Below are 26,644 nucleotides of genomic sequence, written 5' to 3'. Positions count from 1 at the left end.
GGCAAAGCTTGGAAATAATTAATTGTGTAATCAATCGCACGCAAAAAAAAAAACGATACCAAAATGAAAGGTCAGTGATATTATCAGACATTCCTAATTACTTGTATGTTGCTATGTGGGGGTTTGCATCCTTTGGAGTTAGTTATCAGGTTTTGTTTTCACAAGCAAGATGGCATAAAGCCCAGAATACACATGTTCTCCTCCTCCACTTTTTTTATTTTGTGAAAGACTTCCATTGTTGCCTTTCAATCTTCACATTCATTCATTTTAATGTAACACTGTTCCATCTCAAAGAAGCCTCTTCTCTCATCCTGTCCATTTTTTTCTCCTCCCCAACCACAACCCACGATTGCATCTTTTTCCCACTCAGGTCAGAAAGGCTGTGTGTCTTGCAGAAGCGGTGGATGCTTCTTGCTAGTGCACTGACTTGAATCCTGTGGCATCACACCATTCAGTACACTGGCAAATAAAATTAATTTAAAAAAGAGATTAATTAAATAACTGCTTCAAAATGCCCATTCACTTGACATTTTGTCTGAAATGCTGTTTCTTTCCCTGGTTCAATCTGCCCAACCCTTCTTTCACATTAACATTACCTTCTATCCACCTGTCTTGTAACCCCATTGGTCCTGGCGGTCATCCCTCCATTCCTTTGAATTAATTCAAAAATCTAATTATTAAGTCAGTCAACAATTAGTGAATGTTGGTCTTTCCTGAGCTGTGCTAACATGAAACGATGCGGCAGGCCTTTTTAACGTGAGCGCACATCAGTGATATTCTTCAGACTCTGTCATATTGATTATGTGCAAATGGTTTTGGATGCTGGAACATAGCTTTGATGGAAATGCTGGAATTGTATGCGTGACTGTACAAGAATGATTCCGGGATGAGGAGAGCAATGTTAGCAGAATGGGTTTCATAGATTATGACGTTAAGAGAACGGTGTCTCTGTTATTTGGTGACAAGATTATGGTGGATGTTGAGGTTGTTGTAATTTTTCTCTTTCAAAGTAAAGTAATTCGATAATAAAGATTGATTTAGGAACTAGGTATTAAATTTTATGAACTGAAGTTAATCTAATCTAAGGGACGGTCTATCAACATTGACTTATTCCTTTTTGTTAAAGAAAGTTGTAATCATGTGACCGAGAAAATGAGTTGTAAAATCCAAGGTTCTTTTTTTGTGTATCAAAAATAACATCATAGTGTTTCCTAGTCCCTTCACAAGATTTGTCCCTAGTTCCTTTTGTGATTACTCGCTAAATATAGCGACAAAGTCGCTAATTGCGCAACCAATCCCTCTCTCCATTTTCTGCGTTGTAATGTGTTTAGGAACGAAGGCGACACAGGTAGCGCCGAATCTATTTGTGGCAGTCCAAATTTATCTGTGGCGGGCCACAAAACACTGCATCAAAAAAAACATTTTCAAATACTCACATTGAATTGCAGGCCTTAATCTATGCCTGGAGGTAATCTCACTGCTTCTTAATCACCATGGCAACAGACGCTACGAGCAATACCAAGCAGGTTTGGACTGAGATCGATTGCCAAGGCTGTCCAAAAGTGTCCCAGGATACCTCATAAAATCATACCTCTATAAAGGCACTTAAATTGTAGCGTAGCAAAGAGCGTGGAGGAACATTGTTGTTGTTTTTTTTTTTCATTTGTAGTTTTTTAGTGGGACTATATTTTGTTGGAAACTTACAGTATCACTAGGACACTGTGAACATCCAGCAGCAACACAACATTTTGGCACGAGTTCTTTGATTAAAAATATGCTTAACCAAGTCGACTACCCCAAGAAGCAGCAGGTGTCACCCCCTGATGACGTCAATTTCGGGGGTTGAGCTGCTAGCTAGTTGGTTTATTATTATTTAATATTTACTTTAAAAAATGTATAGCATAATTACAAACAATATATAACATTTAAGCCAAGTTGATCAGTCATATCAGGGATCCTTAAACCACTTAGGTAGCACACAATCATGCAAATTTCTTGTGACTCATTTTTAATTTAGACTTTTTTGGTTTTGTTCCTCCTTTTTTTTTTTTTTTTTTTTAGACACTCTAGAATTTTTTGTTGTAGATGAAGCCTCTTTTTCTTTGAACTTCATCCAGTAACTTGGAGTTCCTCTTTACCTTTTTTAGCGAAGGAGCAGGGGCCGCGGTAGTAGATCTCAAAGCTTAAGTGACTCTTCTTCCTCTCAATGTATGGATAGACCCCCAGACCAGGACACGAAGGTAAGACAGACCTCTGATCTTACCCTCTCTTCGCCTCCAACCCATGACTGTGGCTCCACCAGAAACATGTTGCTTTTACATGGTCAGACACGCTCTCCCCATTGAAGAATTAGTACTTGACAGCAGATCTGTATTTGTTCTTCATTGTCGTTATGCCATCAGTTTCAAGGAAGTAAAGTGAATATTTTTGTTGTGTAGAATACTAGAATATGGACCAATCTTGTGCTGGGGGGAAAAATTAGGCATCACCACTGTTGATTTGGGCCCAAATGAACAACATGAAGTTGTTATATTGTATCCACCACTATTATGCTCAGTGCAACATTGGCACCTTTTCCAAGTTTTTACATCATTCTTTCCTGCTTCAAGAGTTTGATGATAATTATTTAATTCTATTTTTTATTTTATTTTTTACACATCACAATATTCACGACATTTTCATCAAGGTGCTCGGAAATTGTACTCGCACGCTTTGCAGCCCCTTGCATTTGAATTTGCTTTTTAGCAGTGAATGTGAGCCCCCGCCACCTGCCCCCCTCTAGGGACCGCCGCTTTTAATGGACGCTATATTAGTGCGAGCTAATCGGTCATGCCTGTTAGCAGTGCATGTAATCGCAAGTTGCGTAAAAATCAAAATTTGCGGCCTGCTTCAACTCTCAACTTTGCCACCCTATTTATTTATTTATTTATTATATGAAGTAAATAAGTGCTTTTTATTAGTCTTTAATTTTCTTTTAAATCAAATTGGTTTTCAGCTCAAATTCACAAAGGTGTGTGTATGCGTGTTTTTTGTCTGCTTGCGCCCATTACATGCCCACCTCATGTTAGACGCTACAGCCGAACTACAGCAGGGGCTAAAAGATCCTCCACACTGGACGCGTAGAAAAGGCCTGCAGGAAACAAACACACACACACACACACACGCAGAAATCCTGCCGCAGGAAACGGCACAGGGGAATTCCTGCCGGGCCAGGGCATATTATTTCCAACCCCCCTCACTTCCTGTTCCTCTGTTTCACCCCTTCTTCCCTCATCTCTCCAGGCTCGCCTCCCTTCCGTCTCTGTACCCTTCTCCTCCTCTTCTCCTTCCTCGGGCCTTTGTGCTGTGAATTGTATTTCATCCTAACAAACACACAACATAGCGTATCTGTATTATGGACATTGTTAGGCCAAACTCTAATAATTTTTTCCCTTCATTTCATAATTTATTGAAGTGTTTTATACTAAATGTTTTGGCAAATCCACAAAAAAAGTGGTTCATTCTGACTTTTATCATTGAAGGTCATAAAGTGTTTATCATTGAGCAAGTGTACATTTGGGTGAAATGGTCTTTTATTCTGCACAGGGCTGAGTGGTCGTCAGTCCATTGTTGCTCTGCTCATTGTCTGCTCCCTTGTTGATAAATGAACACGGACCTCATCCTCTGCCACCGCTCATATTTACCTCGCACACTTTCAAAGACCACTTGGACATGTTAAATGATCTAACTGCCGATGGTGGACAAACAGAGTGGGGGGAAAAAATGGGGTGAAGACACACTGAAAGTCTGCCTGGCTAATCATTCGACCTGATTGATAATGCTGTGTAAGGTTATATTGTGTGTGTGCGTATTCCCACGCCTGCTGCTTTGGGCCTGTGTGTGTGTGTGTGTGTGTGCGCTAGTGATATCCGACCCTGGCAGCTCAGCTTCTCTCCATCATCACGGACCTCTGGAATGTTAATGAAAGGATTTACCTTATCTATCTTCTTCTGGCTGGTGTCATTGTTCAAATAACTTTTATAATTTTATTTGCCTGACTAGTCAATTTTAACTTTTTTACAGTTAAGACAAAAACTGCATAGAAAATAAATGAATTAGTAACACAATTACTGAATTATACAATGAAAGTATTTGAATTATAAATTAAAATAAAATATCTAGATTATTGGTGATGATTAATTAATGATATAGCTACTATTGTTGTTGTTCATACTATTCAATGTGGCTATTTTTTTCGTAAAGGTTATTTATCCACACATTTCAATACATTACAATATTTGAATAAATTTGTGTTTTTTATTAACTGTAATTTGTAATAATTAATTTACATTCTTGAAATATTTCACTCTGTGTGTTGTGAATCTATTCTATCACTAATGTGTCGCTTTGGGGAATAATTTGGGTCAAGTTGTCAGGCCGGCTTAGTTCCTTCACTGAGTAGAAGTTATTTTTGACTTACCTCTGTTGCACTGTGCAATGGGTTCCCGATTCTCTTGGTGTGTGACTATGTGGAGCTGTAGTCACTGATTTTTTTTATTTTTTGCATGAATTATTTCCTGTCTACAAAGCAATGTTTGCATCATGGCACCCTCCGAATAATGAAATTTGGAACCACTTTATTGATTGTTGACAACTGCATTGCATTCTAGACACTCCTAGTCGGACAGTGACGTTTGGTGCTTAATGAGTAGTGTTGCTTTCAAGGCCCCTTTTTAACTGAAAACACCTGCAGTCTGCAGTAGGACATAGAGTAGTAAAAAAAAAAACAACAACAAAAAAAGTTCATTTCCTGCATTTTCTTCCTGACATGACATGTTTACTTCTCTTTTGTATAAGCAGTTGAAGGTAAACAACAGATTTAAAAGATTTATATTAGTAAAACTAGTCCTTGCCGCAATTTAAGAGTCGCACCCGCAAATAAGCTGAGCCCCCAGAACATTAGCATTAGCGGAAGGCGGGTTTCCAGTGGAGCTTGCTATCTCCTCATTCGGCTGGCGGCGTCTGTTAACTGCCACTCATTGCGGAAGTCTGGCTAAACTGTCACCAGCTTACATGTGATCATTTCCCAATGAGACCCTGAGGGGAGAAGTGAGGGGGGGGGGTTTCTGCTGTTTCCGAGATGTCACGACACTGAGCGTTACCAATACGTCTTCGAGGATTCATGCATATTTTCACAGCCCGTCTAACCGACGCTTGGCATGTCAAAAAGTCCACACGTGCGTGCGCGTGTACAAAGAGGTGTCACGCTGTGTGGGGTGTTCATGTAAGGTGTAAATACGCCGGCAACGGGTGCGAGAGGAAGGCTCGGCGGCGTTCATGTTGGAGAGGGTGTAAATTGAGCTGCGATGGTCCGAGGAGGAGGCTATGATTGGATGAAACAATGAGACCTTGTGCACTCGGGCACGAGGCACTTAGACACACTGCTCTACTAAACTTCAGCAGGCTGAATTCCTTCCCCCCCACGCCCTCCCCTCATCTCTCCTCCATCACTCTCTTTGTGTTTGTGACGCTTTCATCTTAGAGTGATCCTTTGAAATGTAATGCTCTCTTTCCTTCACTCACACACACACACTTTTACTCCCCTGCCCGTGTCCCAATGAGTTTGTGAATATCTCTTTGAAAATAATAATTCCCTCATTGGTTACATGTTTCACCATCTTGGTTTTACCCTTGTTATTGTCAGCTTTTCTTTAAATTAGCCTTACTTATATCATATTTCCTCTTCTTTTTCTTTTCTTTTCTTTTTTTTTTATTTTTTACCCCCACTGTCAATACTCAGAAACACAAAGAGCGGGACAGACACAAACCCAAACACAAGAAGACCTCCATGGACATGTCCCCTTCCCTTGTTCTTCCAAACATCATGGTCCCAGAGAAGGTGAGGAGCAGCCTTCTACTCTTTTCTTTGGAGAACTGCTCTTCAAGTGTAACTTTTTTTTTTTTTACCAAACATGTTCTGTAGTTTGGCTCAGGGAGACATTTTCTTTGCTTATTAGTAAACTAGATAAAGATCTGGACCAAGGAATTGCAAGAGCAGCGTATTTTTTCTACTTTTTTTCTTTCATTTCCCAGTGAATATTGCATAATTTCAAAATTTAGGATGTGTACGGAGAAAGGTGAAGATACAGTATTTTGGCATTGTCCCATCATTGGCTGTGTCTCAACTCGAATACTTCAGTCAGTACACTTCAATATGGATACTACGTACATTGTGTAGCTTACTTTTTTGCAGCTTCCTCCTCTTCTTCTATCCATTTTTATTGTAAAATGCAACCACTTGAGTTAGCCCCTCCCTTTCCTCTATGTTGCCAAGATGGCGACCGTTGAGGGACTGTTAAGTGTGGAAGTGCACGGATTGAGACACAGCCCTTATTGTATATTTTTATTCCTGCCTCAACCGTGCTTATTCATCCTTCTTTTCCCTCCTTTTCTAGCCCTACAACAGCAGCAGTTCAGTGGGAGGGGGCACCCCTCTACCACCGCCCTCGCAGAAGCGACTGGACGACGGCAGCGCCCGTTTCACCAACGCCAACTTCCAGGAAGTGTCGTCCACTCACTCGGTTGGAAGCACCAAGGATTGCCTGGTGGCCGCGGACCCCGGGAAGGTGCCGTCTGACTTGAAGAGCAAGAAGAACGCCGGCGGAAGTCACGCGGTAGGACAGAGGGGCGGGCGAAAGTCGCTCACCTCCTCAGGGAAAGCCCTCCCCTCTGCCGTGGTCACCATGGCAACCTCCTCCACATCTGCCTCTTCCTCCACCGGGCCTTTCCACCAAGGTAAAAATTGATAGCTGCAAAATGTTCCTGTATGTTAATTTGCACCCTACAGGGAATTAAACCCGCAGTTGCATACAGAGTGACAGATCTGCTCGTCTAACCACCATGTGTGTGTTTATACTTTGTGACTGGATTCTGACCAGACGCCAGCCTTTTTTCTTTTTTTTTGTGTGTGTGGCCTTGATAACAGTGTTTTGTCTCTGGCCTGTGGCTCCTGTAATCTGGGGCCTTGTCTGAGAAAAGACACACACACACACACACAACATGTGGGGAGGTCAGAGCCTGAAGGAGTCGGTGCTTACACTAAGCTTTTGTGTTTTTTAGAATCAGAACCTTGAGCTCTCATCAGGTGTGTGTTTGGTCTATCGGAGGAGTAGCAAGTGTATTCATCCGTCTGCGTGCTTCCTTTGTGGGGAGGACTGTATGGAGGTGCCAAGCTGGTTTAAATTGATAAAAAACTAAATTAAATACTTGTTTCTTTTGTTTCTTATTGATGCTTTTCCCACGGTGATACGCTGGATAGTAGTATGAAGTATCTTTATTGGATCCTCAGTCTTCACTTATCTTATGTTTCCTGTGCCTTCTCGTTCTTACACCCGTCCCAGGTCTGCTGTTGACGAATACCGGCAAAGCGCCCTCCGCCCAATCGTCGTCCGATTTCCTGAGCTTCTCAGACTCCTCCTTACGTCCGGGAGGCGGTACTACCTTTTCGTCGCCGCCGTCTTTCAGCAGCTGCCTCGTAAAGCCCAGCTCGGAGGGCGGGGCTTCAGAAGGAACGACAAACCTTTTTGGTTCTCTCGCGACGACCGCCGCCGCAGGTGATACGTTTTTTATCATGTTTTCAGTTTTGTTAATTTTGATTATGCGGTGTTACATCACACCAGCAGGTGACATTTTTCATACGGACCATGTGGCTTTTTAGAAAGACATAGAACCCCTCATGAATAAACGGCAGTAAATCAAACCTGCAGTATTGGGTTTATTCTATCAATGGAGTTAACCCAATTTGGGCTTTTATGATGGTACGCCTTTTATCGGACATTTCTCAAGTAGCCCACACAACTACACTTTTTTCGCTTCGCCCCCTTTCGTCATGCTCAACTCAAAAGAAACCACATTTTAAATATTCACTGCTTCTTTTTTATTATTTCAGTGGGCGGGAAGCTGTACGAGAATTCCCACAGTCTGTCAGCCAGCGAGACGACAAGCCTCAGTGGCTCCGCTGCCTACAAACGGCCCCAGCCCTCCAGCACCGGCTCGGGGATCGCCGGAGCAGCCGCAGGAGGGGGTGGAGTGGAGGATGGAGTGAAGAAGAAAAAGAAAGGCAACTGGCGCAACAGATTCGGTCCTTGCTTCACCACAGATGTCAAGCCGGCGGAGTCGGCGCCCTCGCTGACTCTCCCCACCTCCTCCACGGGCATCACCTCCTCCTCCTCCTCCGCCGCTGCCTCCCCGTCGTCCTCCTCGTCCTCTGCGCTCTGTGGTCGGCCCGGCTTAGTTTCCAGCGGTGGCTTAGGGGTGGGAGGAGGAGCAGAGAGGGGTCTCGGGGTCATAGGTGTCGGCGGCGGGATTCAGAAGTCCCCCTCACTCCTCAGGAATGGCAGTCTGCAGAGCAACAGCGGGCCAGGTGAGGACAGCACATAAACACAACATTTTGAGGAATAATCCCAAGTCCAGATGCATTTAGGGAACTGTCTTTTTTTTTTTTTTTTTTTTTATTGATGCCATTTTTTGTAGAAGTTTAAGACGAGGCAGCCATGCTTGAAAGGTCATTGGTTTTGATCCCCGAGACAAGCAGGCAAAAAAACGTGGGTGGGGGGATTGATGGTGCCCTCGCCTTTAGCAAAGCCAACTGTTTCACGGGTGCTGCAGCTGTGGCTTCCCCTGTGTGTGTGTGTGTGTGTGTGTGTGTGCGTGCATGGAGTCTTGATTTTGACAAAGCCATTTGCAATCAAGACATTGAAGGCCAAACCACTAAATGAAAAATTGTGCTCGAATACTGTTATTTATACAATGTCAAAAAATATATAAGGCATTATTAAGCAATCACACTTATGGCGTCAAATAATTCCCATGATGTCATAAGAATCCATCAAAAACAGTGTTATACAATGAAAAAAAACATGGAAGCCAAAGCGCTGCATATCACCGTATGTCCCTTTTCACATATTGAAGTTGCCTCTTCTTTAATGCGTTTAGTCATTGCTACATTGCTATAGCATCCTTCTGTTCTTCAGGCCCTGATGTTTTGGTAATTTCATCCCATTTTCATCCAAATGATGAGGATGATTGGAAATGACAGACTATTTCCATTGGATGGAGAAATATTAACATTAACCCCCAAACAAGGGTTATACAAATTGTTGTAATTGGCTTCTTACGATACAATTTTAGTGTGTGTCAGGGGTAGCGAGCTGTATGATATTTGCCTGCATTTTTTTTTTTCTACTTCTTTGTGTTCAGTTGCTTGGCAACTGCTTTGGAGTTTCCCTCTGCTGGAGAAAATGGTTCCGTACAACCCCTCACATCCTCAGCATTTCCACTTTCTTTGAGAATAACCGCCACTGTTTGTTTCCAAGCCCGAGACATCCAGCTTTGACCTTCTTGGTTCCTCGCATCCTTTCTCACCTGATGACGCTCACCTGTTTTCTAAAATGCAAATGACGTTTTGGCGAGGGAATCAGGGTGATGGCCGTTACTTAACTGTAAATATGGTGTTTAGCGTTGCTGTCTGACTGCTGATAAAATATTCATTAGCTTTAACTCAACTATTAATGTCACCATTTTGTAGTGGATATGTGAAGACTTTCTATTAGATTTTTCTTCTCCTTTAATCTGAATTAATGTACAGTGAATATATTAAATACATTTTCCGTGCATTCTAAAATGCTGATGATTTTCTGCAAGCTTGTGTTCAAAAATTAAGTAAATCAACGACATCAATCAATGCAGCTGATATTCCTCAAACGGATTCTACCCTTTTTCTTGCGATTAATCGAGAACAAACCGTGTGAAGAACCGCCACACGTTAACATCGCTGGATTTGTGTCACTGCCCAGCAGAGCGGTATTTATATTTGGTAACATTCCGTGTAACCATAGCGATGGTATTTACAAACAGTAAAAAAATGGGTTAGTAGATTAGGAACACACTTTTTTTTTGCCTTTTTCCCCCCGAGCTCAGTTGATCAAACCTGCTTAATATCTAATTTTGTTTACACACTTCTGTACTTTCTCTCTGGCTAAAAGTTTATTTGATCAAATGTTTTGTTTTGGCTCAGAAGGATTGATTAAGTTGTCATCCTGGCCAGATCTGTCACCCCAGCGTCAAGTCATTTTGTGAAAAATCTCTTAACTGAGACTTTTTTCTTAACATCATACTCATGCAGCTTTTTTTTTTTAACTGATTTGTAAAATGAGCACATTCCTGTGCTTTACAAAGCCCCGGGCCGCTCATTTGGAGTCATTATCTCCAAGTGTTTGGCCTTGAGAAACATTTGTTTAACATGAACTTACTCAATGCACTTTTTCAACACTTAAAAAAAAAACATATTTATTTAACTAAGTCAAACACAGAACTGTATACATTATTGTTACACCTGTGGCCATACTAGCTACTAGCATTTGAGCTATTTTATACGTCATGTTGCATGCATTTGAATGGAATTATGAAAAAATAAGAGCATTTATAGCATTTCAGTCATATAATATATATACCGCTATATGCCTTAATAATTTTTTAGCATGCTAACTGTTAGCATTTTAGTTATTTTACATGGCACGAGGTAAGAACTGTACACAACTGCCTTGCAGATTTCTGTGATTAATGCTATTTTGTTGGGTACTTTTATGCAAACTGTTAGCATGGTAGCATTATGTACAACTACTATAGCGCTCAAAACACAGGACTGTATACATTAGTGTTACACCTATGGCCATACCAGCTATTAGCATTTTAGCTATTTTACACATTGTATACATTTGCATGGACTTATGAAAAATAAGAGCATTTGTAGCATTTCAGGAAATAATATATACCGTTATAGAATGAGGTGAAAAAACTGTAGAACTGCCTTAATAATTTTTTGTTAGCATGCTAACTGTTAGCGTTTTAGTTGCTTTACATGGCACGAGGTAAGAACTGTACACAACAGCCTTGCAGATTTCTGTTTTTGTTGGGTACTTTTATGCAAACTGTTAGCATGGTAGCATTATGTACAAGTACTTAAAAAAAATGTTTTTTTTTATCTTTAGCATTTTGCATATTACATTGACATTTAGCACTGCAGCTGAAGTGAACGATGTTCCCAGTTATCACATTTTCTTGCAGGTTGCTAGCTTTGTTAGCATTTGCATTTTGTTGCCCTACTACCACGTCGGCCTCAAACACCATGGTCCAGAGATTAGCAACAGGTAGCAGTCCCATTCATAATTTCCATAGTCATTTTTTATAGTTGTAGTTATTACTTTTTTGTACGGTGTCTAACATTTATATCTAAATCATACAAAAGCCAAGTAGTGTTTCACTTTAAAGATGAAGACGCTTGAGGAAACACTACTTTGTTGTACTCTGGTGGTCAATTATTTTTCACTGGGTCGCCGTCTTGATGCTTTTGCATCCAACGGCGTTGTCATTTGTGACCACCGCCATTGTGAGACGGTGGTGGTTATATATGATCTCTCTTTTTGTGTGTGTGTGTTGGTGTTCCCACTGTAAATATTTAGCTGAGGGTTAATGCAGGGCAGTAATGGGGAGGATCCTTGGCCGCCCTCCTTCCCCCATCATCCTGTCTGCTGACTCCACCGTGCTGATGGATAGATAGTTAGCTTGATAGATATGTGCTGGTGGGTGGTGAGAGGCAGGGGGTTAGTTTTTGGTTAGGTTAATGTTTGACGGCAGGGGGGCGGGGATCGAGGACGGGAATCGTGTTTGTTTGCGCGTGGAATGAATTTAATGTGTATGTGTGTGTGTGTGTGTGTCAAATGAAGAAAAAAAACGATCTTTTTAATTAATCTAATCTATTGTCTTATTTTTGTATGAGAGAAAGTGAAGGTATAAAACAAGGTAAATAAGTAATTTTAGGAATTGATGTATAAAAAAAACATACAAAATTCAGCATTTTTTTTACAATTTTTCTCAGTGATTTAATAGTGATAACAATTTAACATCTAAGGTTATGTTTGAATCCGTTGGAGTTTGCAAAACTATAAATGCACACACACACACTTCAACCTTTTTTTTCTTCAAATTTAAAGTGAGCTTCCTTCTGCTCATTTGTCCCCTTAAAACCACAACATGATACCATTTATGTGCTTTTTAGGTCGACTTAACCGCCCATAAAAGGAAAACACTTGATTTCCTATGTAGAGAGAAACCCAGCTTGACCTAATCATGGTGCCTGTTTTAGAGCATACAGATGTGCCGAGCAGGAAAAAGAAAAGGAACAGGAACTGATGAGGCCTAAAAATCTGTTATTGATCACGTTGATTGGTTAGGACATGTTCACTCCTACCAAAAGGTGAAGAGTGTTGATATTTACCACATCATCTTTTGCATGGTAATTATAGCAACCTTGCTTTGATGTGATTTAATCATGGTTATTTTACTTTTCCGATATTGAATCCTTTTCATTGTTGGCGCATAAGTTATTGGTTTGGCGTCTCGTCCGGTTGTTGAACATCTCACAGGAGCGCATGCCCTCTGAGTGACTGCGGTCCCGCTTCGCCTATCCATTTTGCGCCGGTGCATATTACAACGTGTTATAAATAGTATGTAGGCCCATGTAGTCTTCATATCTCACCCCCCCCCCCCCCCCCACGCCCCCTCCTGCCATCATCTCCCTTCTCCCCTCTTGGCACAAAGATCTCTTGTTCCCCTAGTGAATGTATGCTGCCCTGAGCCATTCAGGCTTTTGTGGGGCTGAGGGGCCCTCTCCCCCCCCCACCGCCGCCACCACCACCACCTCTGCTGGGGTCAAAGGGGGCCGGGGCAGGGCTTATCCCCGGTTAGTGACTGAGCACGGGGTGTGTGAGGGAGGCAGGCAGAGATAAGAGAATGAGGCGTGCATGTGTGGAAAATAGGCTTGTTCATTCTTTGTGTGATATAAAATTCAGCGTTTTTTTTCCATTATTATATTATTAATTTTCGAGGCGAGGGGGGTTTCCTACGTCTTCCAGCATCTACCAATCAATAGAAATATTTTTAACTATTGATTGTTTCTGCATTTCAGGACAAAGAATGTCAATATCATTGAGAAACCTTACTATTGTTCTACCATATATTCAAAATGTCAAATCAACCACACAGTTAAACTATTAAATTTTTATTTGAAATTATTCATTTAAATATGACTTCTTTCGTTTTTTTTTTTATTTTAAAGCAAATCTAATAAATGTAAAAAAAGTGGTTATTTTGTGTTATATATTTAAATGTAATATTTGCATAAGCTTCACATTCTGTATTCATTTCAATTAGGAAATGGTAAAACAATACAATATTGTAGGTGTCAACATGTAAACAATACAGTGTGAATGAATTATCTGTGACATATACAGTGAGATGGGGTAGCGCTGCTTCTTGCTATTCTTTTTTGGCCACGTTGAATTGTGCAAAGTAACCAAAAAAATAAAAATAATATATAAATAAAAAAAAAATATATAAAAAATATTCCTTAATGTAAAAAAATTAATCATCATGACCCAACAACAAAAAAAAAACCTATGTATCTCCAGAAAATATAATTTTTGAATTTGTTGTTGTTAATCTCAATAACTCTCTAACTGTATGCCCACAGGTGTTTTCTCTGGTGTTGATGGGTCGTCGTCGGGGCCGGGGGCCCTCTCCATGGGCGGAGTTACCTCAGAGCAACCGCAACCCACGTCGTCTTTGGCCCCTCCCTCTCCCTTCACTGCCACCGCACCGCTGACCAGCACGGCCGCCACACACGTGAGTCCCGACTCAAGAACACACATTCTTCTGTTTGCCGCAACACACCGTTTATTCAGCGGCCATTGACAATCATTTATTATTATTATTTTTTTATTTTTTTTTTTACATCTTTACAATGAAGTGCAAATTAACTGCAGAAGCGCAAATAAACCACTGCTCACTAATTAAATGTCTTCCGCCGCAAATCTCTCTCACACGGGACGTTAATTACGAGCAAGCCATGTGCGTCCTGACCTTGTGTGAATTGTCTCTTCTCAGTGACGTATTGGCGTGCTGATGGTACAGTGCACGTGATGAGGGGTCTTTGGGTTTATTCGCAAAACTGAAGACTTTTTTTTGCGATTACTGGTGGTCTTCATGACAAACACCCTGGTAAAATTAACTTCGCTACATGTGTTTTGGTAAATAATTTGTATTGTGGAGTTCCTGGGGAAAAATAAAATGTAGTAGTAAAACACTAACACTGACATCAATTATACATCAATATACTTTTTTGGGTTGAAATATTTGCAATTTTGTTATCTTTTTTTCAAGCAGCATTTAACAGCCGTAAAGGGAAGAGGGGGGGGCACCTAATCTGTAGTCACTGACCTCAGTGTCCTTTTCAAAATGTCCTCAGAGAGCATTATCTGTCACTGCCCACCCAGCTCCATTTTTCTCCCCGTGTCCCCTCAGCACCTCTTTTTTTTTTTTTTTTTCACCCCCTTCTCTGCCCGTCGTTCACACATCCACCCTTTCTCTCACCCTCCACTTTCCCTTTTATCCCCTCCCAATTCATCCATCTCTCTGTCTTTCCCTCCCTTGTCCTGTGATGTAATGACATCTGACAAGCACCACAGTCGGGATGCAAGGGCCAGTAAGAAGCGTGTGTGTGTGTGTGTGTGTGTGTGTGTGCGTGTGCGTTTGGGGTTGCCTTGATTTTTCAGGCCTGGCATTCATCTAAGCCAGGTCCTCTCTGTTCCGTCCATATAGGACAGGCAGGAGGCCGAGGGGAGCATAGGACACCACAGCTATTTTGCTGTGTGTATAGAGAGAGAGAAGGGAGTGTGTGTGTTGCTCTGCTGTGCATCTTTGACACACACAAGTTGACACAGCTAAAGGATTCCAACACCAGGCTTCTGTGAGTGTGTCAAAGACAGAGCAAGGCCATTTGCTATTTTCAGTCCACTCGCCAGCCTCCTGGCCGCCTCTTAGCGGTTATCAGCTCAGGACGGGTTGAAGGGAGAGCGCGTCTTTGAATGAAAAATGAATGTAAATGAAAAATGAATGTTGATGGGAAGGAGGCAGGAATATGGTAAGAGGAGGAGGGGTAGTGACGGGAAAATCTGTACTAATTTCAGCAAAGGGAAAATGGACGGCGGCGGCGGTGGTTGCTCTTTTGGCTTCTTCATTCAAGAGGAATGGGATATTTCCAGGATGTTTTCCATATTTGATGTTGAATTAGTAATAGGAGATAATGGCCGTCTCATCCCTGAAGGTATCTTAAATGTGAGCAGATGTGTAGGAAGGACCGCACCATTTTACATGTCCATTTATCCACCTTCAGGAAACCACATTGCTTCCAAGTCCATGTTGGAAAGTCGCATTATTTCCGATAATAAGTTGACGCATGACAAATAAAAAAAAACTGCACACCTTTAATTGTTGTTGATCTGATAGAAGCAAAAACAATCAGCCATTTTGTTCCCTAACCTCCGATTGGTCTCCGCCCTCTTCACCCTCACCACACCCTTTACTCCACGGCCCCTATTTGGGGAAATACCTTAATTGGATTAAACTCTATGCATCAGAAACACTTTGTCAGCATGTCAGCATCGTGGCGGTTCTCCGAGGGGCTTTGTGGGCCTCGCGTGTGACACAGAACAGAAAAGATGTGGCAACACAATATATATATATTTTTTTCCCTGTCACATGAAAGTCAAAATTATACACAGCAAAGCGCTGCAAAAAAAAAGGACATACATAAAACACCCCACAAATCTAGGACAGACACTTGAATTTTCCATAAAAGGCTTTTAATTGTTTAAAAATTAATAATTAAATGTTTTTGCAAATGCTTTGCACTAATTATCATACATTGTTTTTATTAATGCGGGATTTAAAAATCTAAGCAGTACATTTTAATATGATTACTAAGTAATGTCAAGAATTTTTTTTTAATGATTTTTTTTCCCATATTTGTGTCTCTTTGTCTTCAGGTAAGCGGCCTTCCGGGGTCCGTCTTCAACCTGGCCCACTCCCACATGTTCGGCAACCGGCTAAATCCCAATTCGGCCATGGCAGCGCTCATCGCCCAGTCGGAGGCCTCACCCGCAGGTACGACACACACACACACACATACACACACACACACATTCATGTGACACAACCCTGTGTGTGTCAGAGAGATAGTGTGCAAGGAAGGGGAAGGGTTGGGCTAATAGATTGTCACCACCCCCTTTTCGAGGTCCTGCAGAAGGTCAAGGGTCAATGCTGGTGAAATTTTCAAGCCCCTCCCCGGCAGCTCAAATGACACTCTTTCATCAACCTCCCACCCCCCCACCCCCTTTCCATGAACAAGTTTTACACACTAATTAAAAGCATCAAGTGGGAAAATAGTGTCTTACAGTGATGACGATGGAGAAGAGTTACTTCCTGAAACAAAACATATGCTTGAACACGGAAGCGAGAATTAAAGGAGAGTTTTAAGACTTGTGGACGACAGACGTCGCCATCATTGGAGCCAGATCCTCTCTGACCCACAGGTCAACTCACTAATCAGGCTGAATGACAGGGCCACAGTGGTGTGTGTGAGTGTGTGTGTGTGTGTGTGTGTGTGTGTAGAAAAGTATTGTGTAACTCCTATAAATGATGACTGCTATTCTGTCATCATGGTCAAGTTTTAATTATTTTAATTAATTGGCAAATGTATTTTCCATTATTAATTGCAAAATGGTGAGAAATGTCAGTATTTATACATTTTTTTATTTATGTTGTTAAAATTATATTATTATACTACATTTAATTAATTGGCAAATAAATTTTCCATTATATTGCGAAATGCTGAGAAATGTCAGTATTTATACATTTTTTATTAAAAAAATATATTAAATTTTAATTATATTAAATATTTAATTAATTATTATATTAAATATATTATATATAAAATTATTATATTATATTAGTAAAAATAATTAAAAAATATTTTCTAATAAATTAGAGTCAACTGTGCTATTTCCATAATATGAACTGGTGTGTGTTGTACGATACGGCTCTCCACACAAGCAACACTTTCTTTTTATCATGCGGTAGGTGTTGTGTGTGTGTTGTGTGTGTGTGTGTGTGTGTGTGTGTGTGTGTGTGTGTGTGAGCACAGGCGTGCAAGGTGTGTGTGTGCCTGTTTGTGTGCGCACACCCGCCAGTTTACTTTGGCAGCCGTCTCTCTCTCTTTGCTTTTTGAGTGCGCGGTGGGAGGCGCCAGGACGGAACAGAGTTACGAAGAGAGAGAGAGAGAGGGAGGGTTAAAAAACAAAAAAAAAAGAAGTCGGGCGAGGGACCACGAGCGCTGACCCGATGGGGTAAATGCTTGGATTGACTGTCTTAAGTAGAGGGGAGTTTAGTGCGAGCGTGTAAATGCGAAAGCGTGCGTTTGCGTGCATGTGTGATTCATTACTGTCTCTGAGGGAAATGAAAAGAAGCGTCTGGCCACTGGCCCAGAGGAAGGCAGGCACAGGGAGCGAGCGAGGCCCACTGGACACAGAGGGGGGGGGGAGCAAAACTGAATGAAGGGTGGTGTGTGTGAATCTTACAAAGAGCGTGATGATGTCACCATTATGCTAAGAGCAAATTCTCACCTGTTACCTTGACACACATTTAAGTGATTTAAGTACCTTTTTATCAATAGGCAAGCTGTGCGTATTCAATAATTCACTTATTTCTGCATCTTGGTAGCAATTATGCGCCACCATGAGTGGCTGGCTTTTGCATCTGTTGTCTTGACAACAGGAAGGGAAGGAAACAATTGAATCCAATTAATAGTTAAACAGTTAACTCATGCAGACTCAAAATGCCCATATAATTCTTTATTTTGTTAGATTGTAATTGTATGATGTGTGTGTGTGTGTGTCTGCACAGATCAGGAGGCTGGAGACTGCAGCGTCGGTGTGCAGGGCTTCTCCATAAGGGCTTCTCCCAAGACCACCCCGCGGTGAGTACACACACACACACAGATGCTCTCCATCCCTCCCTCCATCCCCATTTACATTCCAAACTGACCCCCCTCTTCACCCATCCCCCCTCACTGCTTTTCCCTCTGCTGGCCCCCTCATCTCCTCTTTCTTCCTCTCACGCCACACACACACACACACACAAACAAGCGCACACACACTCCCATTTCGCTCCTACACGCCTACAGGCAGTTCTCGCTCTGTCAGCCAACGATAACCTGTGTTTTTGAAGGTGGTAACCATCCTTCAACTGCAATTGGATTTTTTTTCTCCTTCTTTTAATCACACATGGAAGGACATCCTGGTGTTTTTTTCTTAGTTTGGAAATGTTTTGAAGACGGGGCTATCGATCATACACATCCATTATTATTGTTGTTTTTTTGGGATGGATGAATTCACTTGATAAGGTTGGTGACGTTACATTCATTTTAACAGCTGACATTTGTTTTCTTATGTAGGAATACCTGACAATTTCTGTTGTTTATATTTATGAAAAATACTTGTATGACTTTTTGTACTTTATGTAATACACCATCCTTTTCACTATGTCTGCGGCCTTACACGGAACACACTGTTTAAAAACTTTGCTCAATCTTTCATTGCAATTCATTACATTCACAGGCGCACCAAGATGAGCGCATCAACACTTCATCTATACGTCTCACCTTGCTCCTGTGTCTTCTTTCGTCCTTTCTCTCCTGCCCGGTCTGACTCTCTCTCTCGCTCACTCTCACTCACTCACACACACACACACTGAAAGCCTGGCCCCTTTTCATTAGAGGCCACTGTAACAACAAATTGATGTAGTTTTATAGCCAGCAGTGTCTATGTTTGTCTGACATTTATGTTGGGTCGTTAATCTCCCTATTGACCTCTCTATCTCTCCTTTTCTATCTGCGCTTGAATTCTCTTGCTCTCCCTCTATTCAGCTCACCAATTGGTGGCCTGCAGATCCGCTACGACCCGTCAGGGTCGTTGCCGGGGCCAGGGCTCGGGTTGCTAGGGGCGGGAGGAGGAGGCGGCGGAGGTGGAGGAGGCGTCAGTGGCAGCGAGGCGCTGCCCCCGGTGGCCACAACTATAGAGCAGCTCCTGGAGAGGCAGTGGAACGAGGGGCAGAGCTTCCTCCTGCAGCAGGGCGCCCAGGGAGACGGTGAGAGCAAACACAGTGGACATCCATTCAGGGATCCTTTTTTTTTTTTTTTGAAAGATCGACCTTGATCTAGCCAGTCAGGTTGAAGTTTGGCAAGTCCCGCCCCTTGAGTCAGCCAACAGGGCCAGTGTGCTGTAGCTGATCTTGACCTCTGACCTCCCTGTGGAGTCTATATGTCAAATCAGACAGCGGAGTAGTGAAAACATGCCACGTGGAGCCTGAGCAGGGTTTTATTGTCACCGGTGCCACTGGTTTGAAGGTCTTTTCAGAAACGTAAACTCGCCACGGTCCAGATGCTGACTGTCAAATGTGGTCTGCTTTCTCTCCTCTACCTCAGTGGTGGCCATGTTAAAATCTCTGCATCAGCTGCAGGAGGAGAACAGGAGACTGGAAGAGCAGATTAAAACACTCACCATGAAGAAGGAGAGATTGCAACTCCTCAGTGCTCAGCTATCAGTGCCTTTCACGCCCACGTCAGCATCCTCCGGTACACTTACGCACGCGCATCCTGTTGACCACTCAGGACTTTTGTATAAATGAACTACACTAAATAAACCATGCAGTTCATTTATTCTAAACATTGTGTTGCAGATGTAAAGGGAGGAGCCGCTGACTCATCTTTACCTGTGGCTGCTCAGGTAAATCCTCACATTCGCTTTAAAACTTGCTTATGATTACACAACTTTTGCGACATTTGTTTTAAGCCACCCATTTTTCATGTGAGCAAAAGTACTATAAAAGGGGTGGGCAAACTTTTTGAATCATGGGCCACATGGATTTAACAAAATTGACAGTGGGGGGCCAGACTATATAGTATTTTACACATAAAAGTGTCATGCAATCTGCTATATGTGCACTTTGAGATCATTTATTTGATGTAAAGTGTGTTATAAATTCAAATTATTATTCATTCATTCATTTTCTACCGCTTTTCCTGGAGCCTATCCCAGCTGTCTACCAGCAAGAGGCGGGGTACACCCTGGACTAGTCGCCAGCCAATCACAGGGCACATATAGACAAACAACCATTCACACTCACATTCATAACTATGGACAATTTGGAGTGGCCAATTAACCTGGCATGTTTTTGGAATGGGGGAGGAAAACCGGAGTACCCGGAGAAAACCCACGCATACACGGGGAGAACATGCAAACTCCATACAAAGATGGCCGAGGGTGGAATTGAACCCTGGTATCCTAGCTGTGAGGTCTGCACGCTAACCACTCAATCACAGTGCAGCCCTAAATTTTTTTAATTTTATTTTATTTTATTTTATTTTATTTTATTTTATTTTATTTTATTTTATTTTATTTTATTTTATTTTATTTTTATTTTTATTTTTATTTTTTATTTATTTTTATTATTATGTCCTTGTGTCCCTTTTTTCAGGAGCATTTGTAAACAACAGACCACATCAAATAACGAAATTGATAAAACAGCTACTTCCAACCATCAAAAGGTTGGCTCGAGCCTTAATACTTTGGGCCGTATTCAAACACTTGCTGGGTCGATTGTGGCCCCCGGGCCGTAGTTTGCCCACCCCTGTACCAGAACATGCAACTCACAGGTGTGTCCTATTAAAAAGCACTGACTGTTTGCTCAGTTTTAGGTCCAGTAGGATAGGCTTTGCCTGTGTAGACGCTATTGCGAGGTGAAAACCACATAGCTCACAAGGAATCGAACAGAAGATGGATTAGTTACTTTGCCACCTGCAAATGTATTTTCAAGTCTAGAAAGCTATGACGTCTCAGTATTTCTACTCCCACTAGGACAGTGCGTCATGTGGCGGCCACAGCAGTAGCGGCTCCACCTCCTCCCTGTCCACCCCCCCTTCACTTTCCCAGAGCCCGCCACAGCCGCAGATCAACGGCATAGTCGCCGCGGGGACCACCCCCGTGTCGGCCTTGATGGGCACTTTCGGGGCCGGAAGCGCGCTCGGCATGGGGGGCATCGCTCTCAACGGCGTGATCCAGACTTCGATAGGGACCGGCAGCCCACATGCGAGTGCGGCCGTCACGCTGGCGGTCAATAACAGGTAATTGGCTAGTTTGTTTGTACTTAAAACACAACATGTTTGGACTTGATTGGAAATCTTTGTTTGTTTCTTTGGCTGGCCATGTTGGATTGTTGCAGCTCTGCAACTAGTAAGAACAGGTGAGTCAGACAGGAGGTCATTGTAACAATTTATATGCTTATTTTTGTCATCATATAAATAAGTCAATAGTAATAACAAATACATTTAATAATAATTGCATGAATACATAGGAATAAATATATAAAGGTTATATATCAAGGCTTTTCTTGACCGTTTCTCGTCTTTGTGTGGTTAGTGCTGCACGGCTCGCTCTGTCTGACCAGCAGAGGCTCCTCATCCAGCAGCATCAGCTCCAGCAGCTGCTCGCATCCCAGCCCTCAGCGGTATGAGAGACACAACACACAATATTCTTCAAACAGTGAATTCTTAAATCTTGCTATTCCCCTTTGTCTCCCTTACTTGTCCTCTTTGAAGGAGCACTTCCATTGACTTACCCCTGTGTCCGTTCCCCATTTCTTGTCTGAAACATCACCCACCCACACCCCCCTTCCCCTCCTTTTTACATTTCCCCGCTCCACCCCATCATGTTTTGCTCCACCCCAGCAGCTCTAGCAGCATCAGGATCAGCCACATTTGCGCCACATCTACCACTCAACTGCCCGTCAACCGCCATGGCAGCCCTAAGCCCCTTCCTGGCGCTCCAGTGCACTTACATGTTACCCCCTCAGGGCTGACTGAGGAGGATAGCTTTGCAGGAGACCTGATGTTGATGTTCCATTTATACAAAAAAAAAATAGTAGCAAAACTGAGTTTCATTCTTTACACAGCCTCCTGTGTAATTGTTTATACTATTTATTTTCATTTTGTGCTTCTTTCAAATCTCTGCTGTGATGCCACTTTTTATTTTTTTTCATGCTGATTTCTCATGGGATGTTTTTTTTTTCTCCCCGTCTCCAACCCCGGTCTGGTCTTTCTGCTGTGTCACTCTCTCAGGGGGCCTCTGTGCACATGTTAGCACATGCGCTAGCACACAAGACTGCAAACAAAGATGTCATAAAAAAAAATGTAATACCGTAATACCAGATGCTTGTTTATTAGCATCTGTCTGTCTGTCTTAGTGTCAAGCCTTGCTTATGACTCTCTTGGCTGCACAGATGAAGGAGGGGGGGCCCTCAAGGCGCAAGAGAGCCCCCTTGCTGTACCTACCTCTCTCCAACACACGGGACCTAAATGGCTGACAGCAGCAGCCAATTAAAAAAAAAAAAAAAACGGCCAATCAGAGTCCACGCCCAAGTGCCTGAGGCCAAACTTAATTTTTTTTTTTTTTTAACTTTTGTCCCATCTCTCATATCTCTGTGCTGCTGGTTGCCAAGGCAACAGATAACAAAACACTTGTCAATGAAAACCAGACATAATGTTGTTGTATCCTCAAATATCAAAGCCAGCTTTTTATTTATTTGTTTATGTCACGGCTAAAAAAGATGATACGATGTTGCTATTTAACATCCCCTTGTACTACTGTGTAAAGTCCCCCCCCCTTTCCTCCTCCTTCCTATAAGCTCTTGACTTTCTAGTCTGTGTTTTAAAGTTGATCATTGCTAAATTGCTAACGGGAGGGGTGTGTTTAGAATGGGTGGCACAGTTTTTTACCTCGTTAAATGTAAATAGAGCTTTCTCATTGGCCGTCAGTGTACATAAGTGATTGTGTTTGTGCAAAGGAAAACGCCAATGACGCCTCCGTTTGTATGTGTGAATTTTTCTTAGGACCAGACAATAAGGTTGAAGGTGACTGGACACACAAAGTATTAATTTATTTTTATATGTGCAGGGACATTTTTTTTTTTTGGTTTTTCTTGACATTTTATACAACTGGGCACCGTGTTTTCATCTGTGCACTTTTTTTTTTTTTGCTTTGAATCGGTTTTGTACAAGTGAAAAAAAAATAAGCGGTGGGTGGGAAACATTGTATTGTATTTCAGATCACAAATTAAAGAAACACTCTGGATTAATTAACAGAACTGGTTGTGTATTATAAGTGAAATCTGCCAAACCTACTGTAGCAGTAAATTTAAAAAATATATATGATTTAATATATGAAATAATGACAAAATTTGAAAACAGTTTTAAGGCTCAAATTTGCACTATTTTCTTAAAAAAAACAAAATTTTCAAGAGCTCACTCATTATCAATACAAATACTACAATAATAAAAGCAATCTGAATGTTTAATGTTTATGGACCATAGCTCTCTATGTGGCCATTTTGTCTCTGTGGGATTCGCTTATAGGAAAATATTAAAAGCCGTGAAAATGTTTTAACACTCTGCCGTCTCTGGGGAGCACGTAAACACACTTTTGATTTAAAGGCAGCTGACACCAGCACAGACGATACTTACGTGACCGCCTTTATGTCGGATGCTTTTAACTGCACCGGGGACTTCCGCGTGCAGCACTGGCGGCGGCGACAAAATGGATGGGAAAATGGGATTTTATTTAAAAAAACACACACACACGGGGGAGTGGTGGTGTGGGGGGGGTGGGTGCAGCAGCTAAGAAGTGGCACTAGTGGCTGAGCATCTTTATATTTAAACAATACACTTCAAGGCTGCTGTCCTAACACACACATAGTTGATGACTTCCAGCTGCCAAGGAACACCACTGTGTGTGTGTGTGTGTGTGTGTGTGTGTGTTTAAAGGTGGGGGTACCACTCTGCTACATCTGCTTCTGCCCTGGTAATTAAAAGCTCACTTTCCTCCTCCACCCCTGCCACCCCCCATCCAAGACCTCCCCACCACGACTCCCCATCTCCCCTGCATTCACCGACACACACACACAATGTAACCTGAATTCAACAACACAACCCCCCCATCCTTTTTCCCCCCAAATCTTTACCGACCACTTGCACCCCCCAAAACACCCCCCACCTTCCCCTTCTCCTTACACACTATCAGCCCTGTCAATCAAACCAGGCCTGTTTAAACAGCACACACACACACACCACCTAGGACCTTCTCTTTTATAAGCGGCTTCCCCTCCACTCCCCACCCTGCACACAGCAGAGCCACTGTGTTCATCATCACCCCCCCAACCCCTGCAGGGTGAGGTGAGGGGGGGGGGCACGGGGCGCTTAAGCCCCACCCCACCCTTGGATGATTGGACTAATATAGTAAGCCACAGCGTTCATAATAATAATAATAATAATAATAATTGAACTTTATTACACATGCAATGTATAATATTCATTTCTCCATCTATTTAACTAATCTTTAGGAGCAGTGGGGCAACCCTGGGGGCAAAAATGTCTTGCCCAAGGACATAACAGCAGTGAGTGGGACTAGAGCTGCTGACCCTCTGCTTACTGGATGACCCACTCCACCTCCTCCTGAGGGAATTCAGGACTTGTAGTTGGTAGAATGAATTCATTGGTACATGCGCATTTGCTCAATCACTTAAAATCAGGTATGCTAAATACTTTTTTAATTAATAAAAAAAAATTACATTTTTTTAAATCTACTTACAGCTTTAATTACATAAATATTTTATGAAATATTGTATGAAGTATCAAGTTATTTCCTTTCAACTTAAATAGCCAAAAACTTACCACTTCCTCACGGATAGGGAGGATAACTATTAACAGTTATTTAACCTTTACCATGAACATTAATCAAATGTAATAATTTTTTCTGGGTACATGATACCATACAGCATCCATATCAAACTTGCGCGGGCCGCACTAACATTAAACTTGCATAGCAAGGCGGGGGCCTCAAACTAGTGTCCTGCGCGCCACATTTGGCCCGCGGGCCACGTGATTGAGACCCCTGCACTACAATGATATGTTATGTCCCCTGACTGCTTATTTGAGTATATATACTTATTTGAATATTTCTAACTTGATAAATGTGGTATTTGCGTATTTACATACTGGATAATATCCAGTACACCTTTGTGATTTTGAGTCTTTTGCAGAATTGTTGTCATTCAGCCACATTGGAGGGTTTTCCGGCATCTCAAAAGTCTTCATTCATTCAGAGGTGGACTTGCTGGTGTGTTATGGATTATGGTCCTGCTGCAGAAACCAGGTTGGTTTCAGTTTGAGGTCACCAACAGATGGCCGGATATTCTCATTCAGGATTTTTTAGGTAGACAGCATAACACAGCAAGTCTTCCAAGTCCTGAAGCAGCGAAGTGGTCCCGGATCATCATAGTACCGCCACCATTTTGCTGTTAGTATGATGGTCTTTTTCTGAAATGTGGCGTTACTTTCATGCTCGATTTAATGGGCCGCACTCCTTCCAAAAAGTTCAACTTTTGTCTCGTCAGACCACAAAACATTTTCCCAAAGATCTTGAGGATCATCATTTGGAGGTTGTTGTGGGGTCTTTTGTGACCTCTTGTATAAGTCGTTGCTGCTCTCGGGGTCATTTTGATTAGCCGGTCACTCCAGGGAAGGTTCATATTTTTTGCCATTTGTGGATAATATATATGCAGTGTCGTGTCAAGTCCAATGATAATTTTTTTCTTTATTCAAAATGATCAATTAACAATTAAATCACTCTTAAATACACTCCCATCAAATCACAGATCCCACCAATTATTATTAGCTTAGTAAATGCAATGAGTAATTAGGCTAATATTTGTATTAATTTACTTCACTTATTTAATTAGATGACCGACTCAATAGAAAGGAGGGAGCAAAGAACTGTGGAAAAAAAAACAAAAAGAGGCTCAAGAGTAATAAACCATTAGGAGAACAAGGCAGGCAAGCCGTTGGAGTGTGTTGAGTGTACAGTCATGCAGTGTAAATCATCACAGAGTGGCTGTCATTAAGAGGCTTAATCCTGGCTGCCAACCTGCAGGCAGCTGCCAGGGGCCCTGTGACAGTGCCCTGAGGAACCCCAGCTCTGAGGTAGAGCTTTAGGAGGAAGAGGGCAGGCGCAATGTTAGGAGGAGAGAAGGTGGAGGGGAGGGGGGGACAGCTGAGGCAATTCCCAGGGAAGGTTTTTGTGTGTGTGTGTGTGTGTGTGTGTGTGTGTGTGTGTGTGTGTGTGTGTGTGTGTGTGTGTGTGTGTGTGTGTGTGTGTGTGTGTGTGTGTGTGTGTGTGTGTGTGTGTGTGTGTGTGTGTGTGTGCGTGTGCGTGTGCATGCCCCCGCACGTCCCTCTCCTGTAGGATAATTGTGGCGAAAAGAAGCAGCAGGATTCGGCTTCATCCCTCTTCATTTTCAGACAGCTCGTATTCTTCTGCAAAGTGACACTCTGCTGCCACACACACACACACACACACACACATCTTCCCAATAGCCCTCCCTCCATGTTGAAGGACATCTAGAAGTTTCAATGAGGTATCGCAAAAATATTTTTACCTCCGAAAGTATGTTTTTTTTTCCATATTTAAAAATATGAGTATTTGTGTCACTTTTATTGTAAATACTGATCCAAAATTGAAGGAGAATGAATATGGCAGGAGTGTTTGGAGGGAAATTAGTCTTCTCTGCTGGTCTGGACACTTAAAAGCACTGATCTACATTTACA

General features: G+C 42.2%; 1 protein-coding gene across 9 annotated transcripts in view; it reads left to right on the top strand.

Annotated features, from left to right (window-relative positions):
- The window catches only part of mllt10 (MLLT10 histone lysine methyltransferase DOT1L cofactor), a 35,067-nt gene extending 11,924 nt beyond the window's left edge, over positions 1-23,143 (top strand). Inside the window, exons 7-21 of one of the 9 annotated variants that reach the window (XM_058060022.2) lie at positions 2,148-2,240; positions 5,780-5,878; positions 6,435-6,774; positions 7,380-7,592; positions 7,928-8,401; positions 13,568-13,719; positions 15,921-16,038; positions 17,836-17,908; positions 18,857-19,077; positions 19,415-19,564; positions 19,669-19,715; positions 20,847-21,112; positions 21,211-21,231; positions 21,408-21,495; positions 21,719-23,143. In XM_058060022.2, coding sequence (XP_057916005.2) covers positions 2,148-2,240; positions 5,780-5,878; positions 6,435-6,774; positions 7,380-7,592; positions 7,928-8,401; positions 13,568-13,719; positions 15,921-16,038; positions 17,836-17,908; positions 18,857-19,077; positions 19,415-19,564; positions 19,669-19,715; positions 20,847-21,112; positions 21,211-21,231; positions 21,408-21,495; positions 21,719-21,724 — 2,361 coding nt within the window. In that variant the 3' untranslated portion in view covers positions 21,725-23,143. Of the gene's footprint in view, positions 1-2,147; positions 2,241-5,779; positions 5,879-6,434; positions 6,775-7,379; positions 7,593-7,927; positions 8,402-13,567; positions 13,720-15,920; positions 16,039-17,835; positions 17,909-18,856; positions 19,078-19,414; positions 19,565-19,668; positions 19,716-20,846; positions 21,113-21,210; positions 21,232-21,407; positions 21,496-21,586 lie in introns of those variants that run through there. The other 8 variants (XM_058060021.2, XM_058060020.2, XM_058060027.2 and 5 more) reach the window with 8 other exon arrangements.
- The last annotated feature ends 3,501 nt before the right edge of the window (positions 23,144-26,644 follow it).

Source organism: Doryrhamphus excisus, linkage group LG5, assembly GCF_037039965.1.
Source record: "Doryrhamphus excisus strain RoL-2023G ecotype Guam linkage group LG5, RoL_Dexc_Guam_v1.1, whole genome shotgun sequence".
Lineage (NCBI taxonomy): Eukaryota > Metazoa > Chordata > Actinopteri > Syngnathiformes > Syngnathidae > Doryrhamphus > Doryrhamphus excisus.
This window is presented reverse-complemented; position numbering and strand designations above follow the sequence as displayed.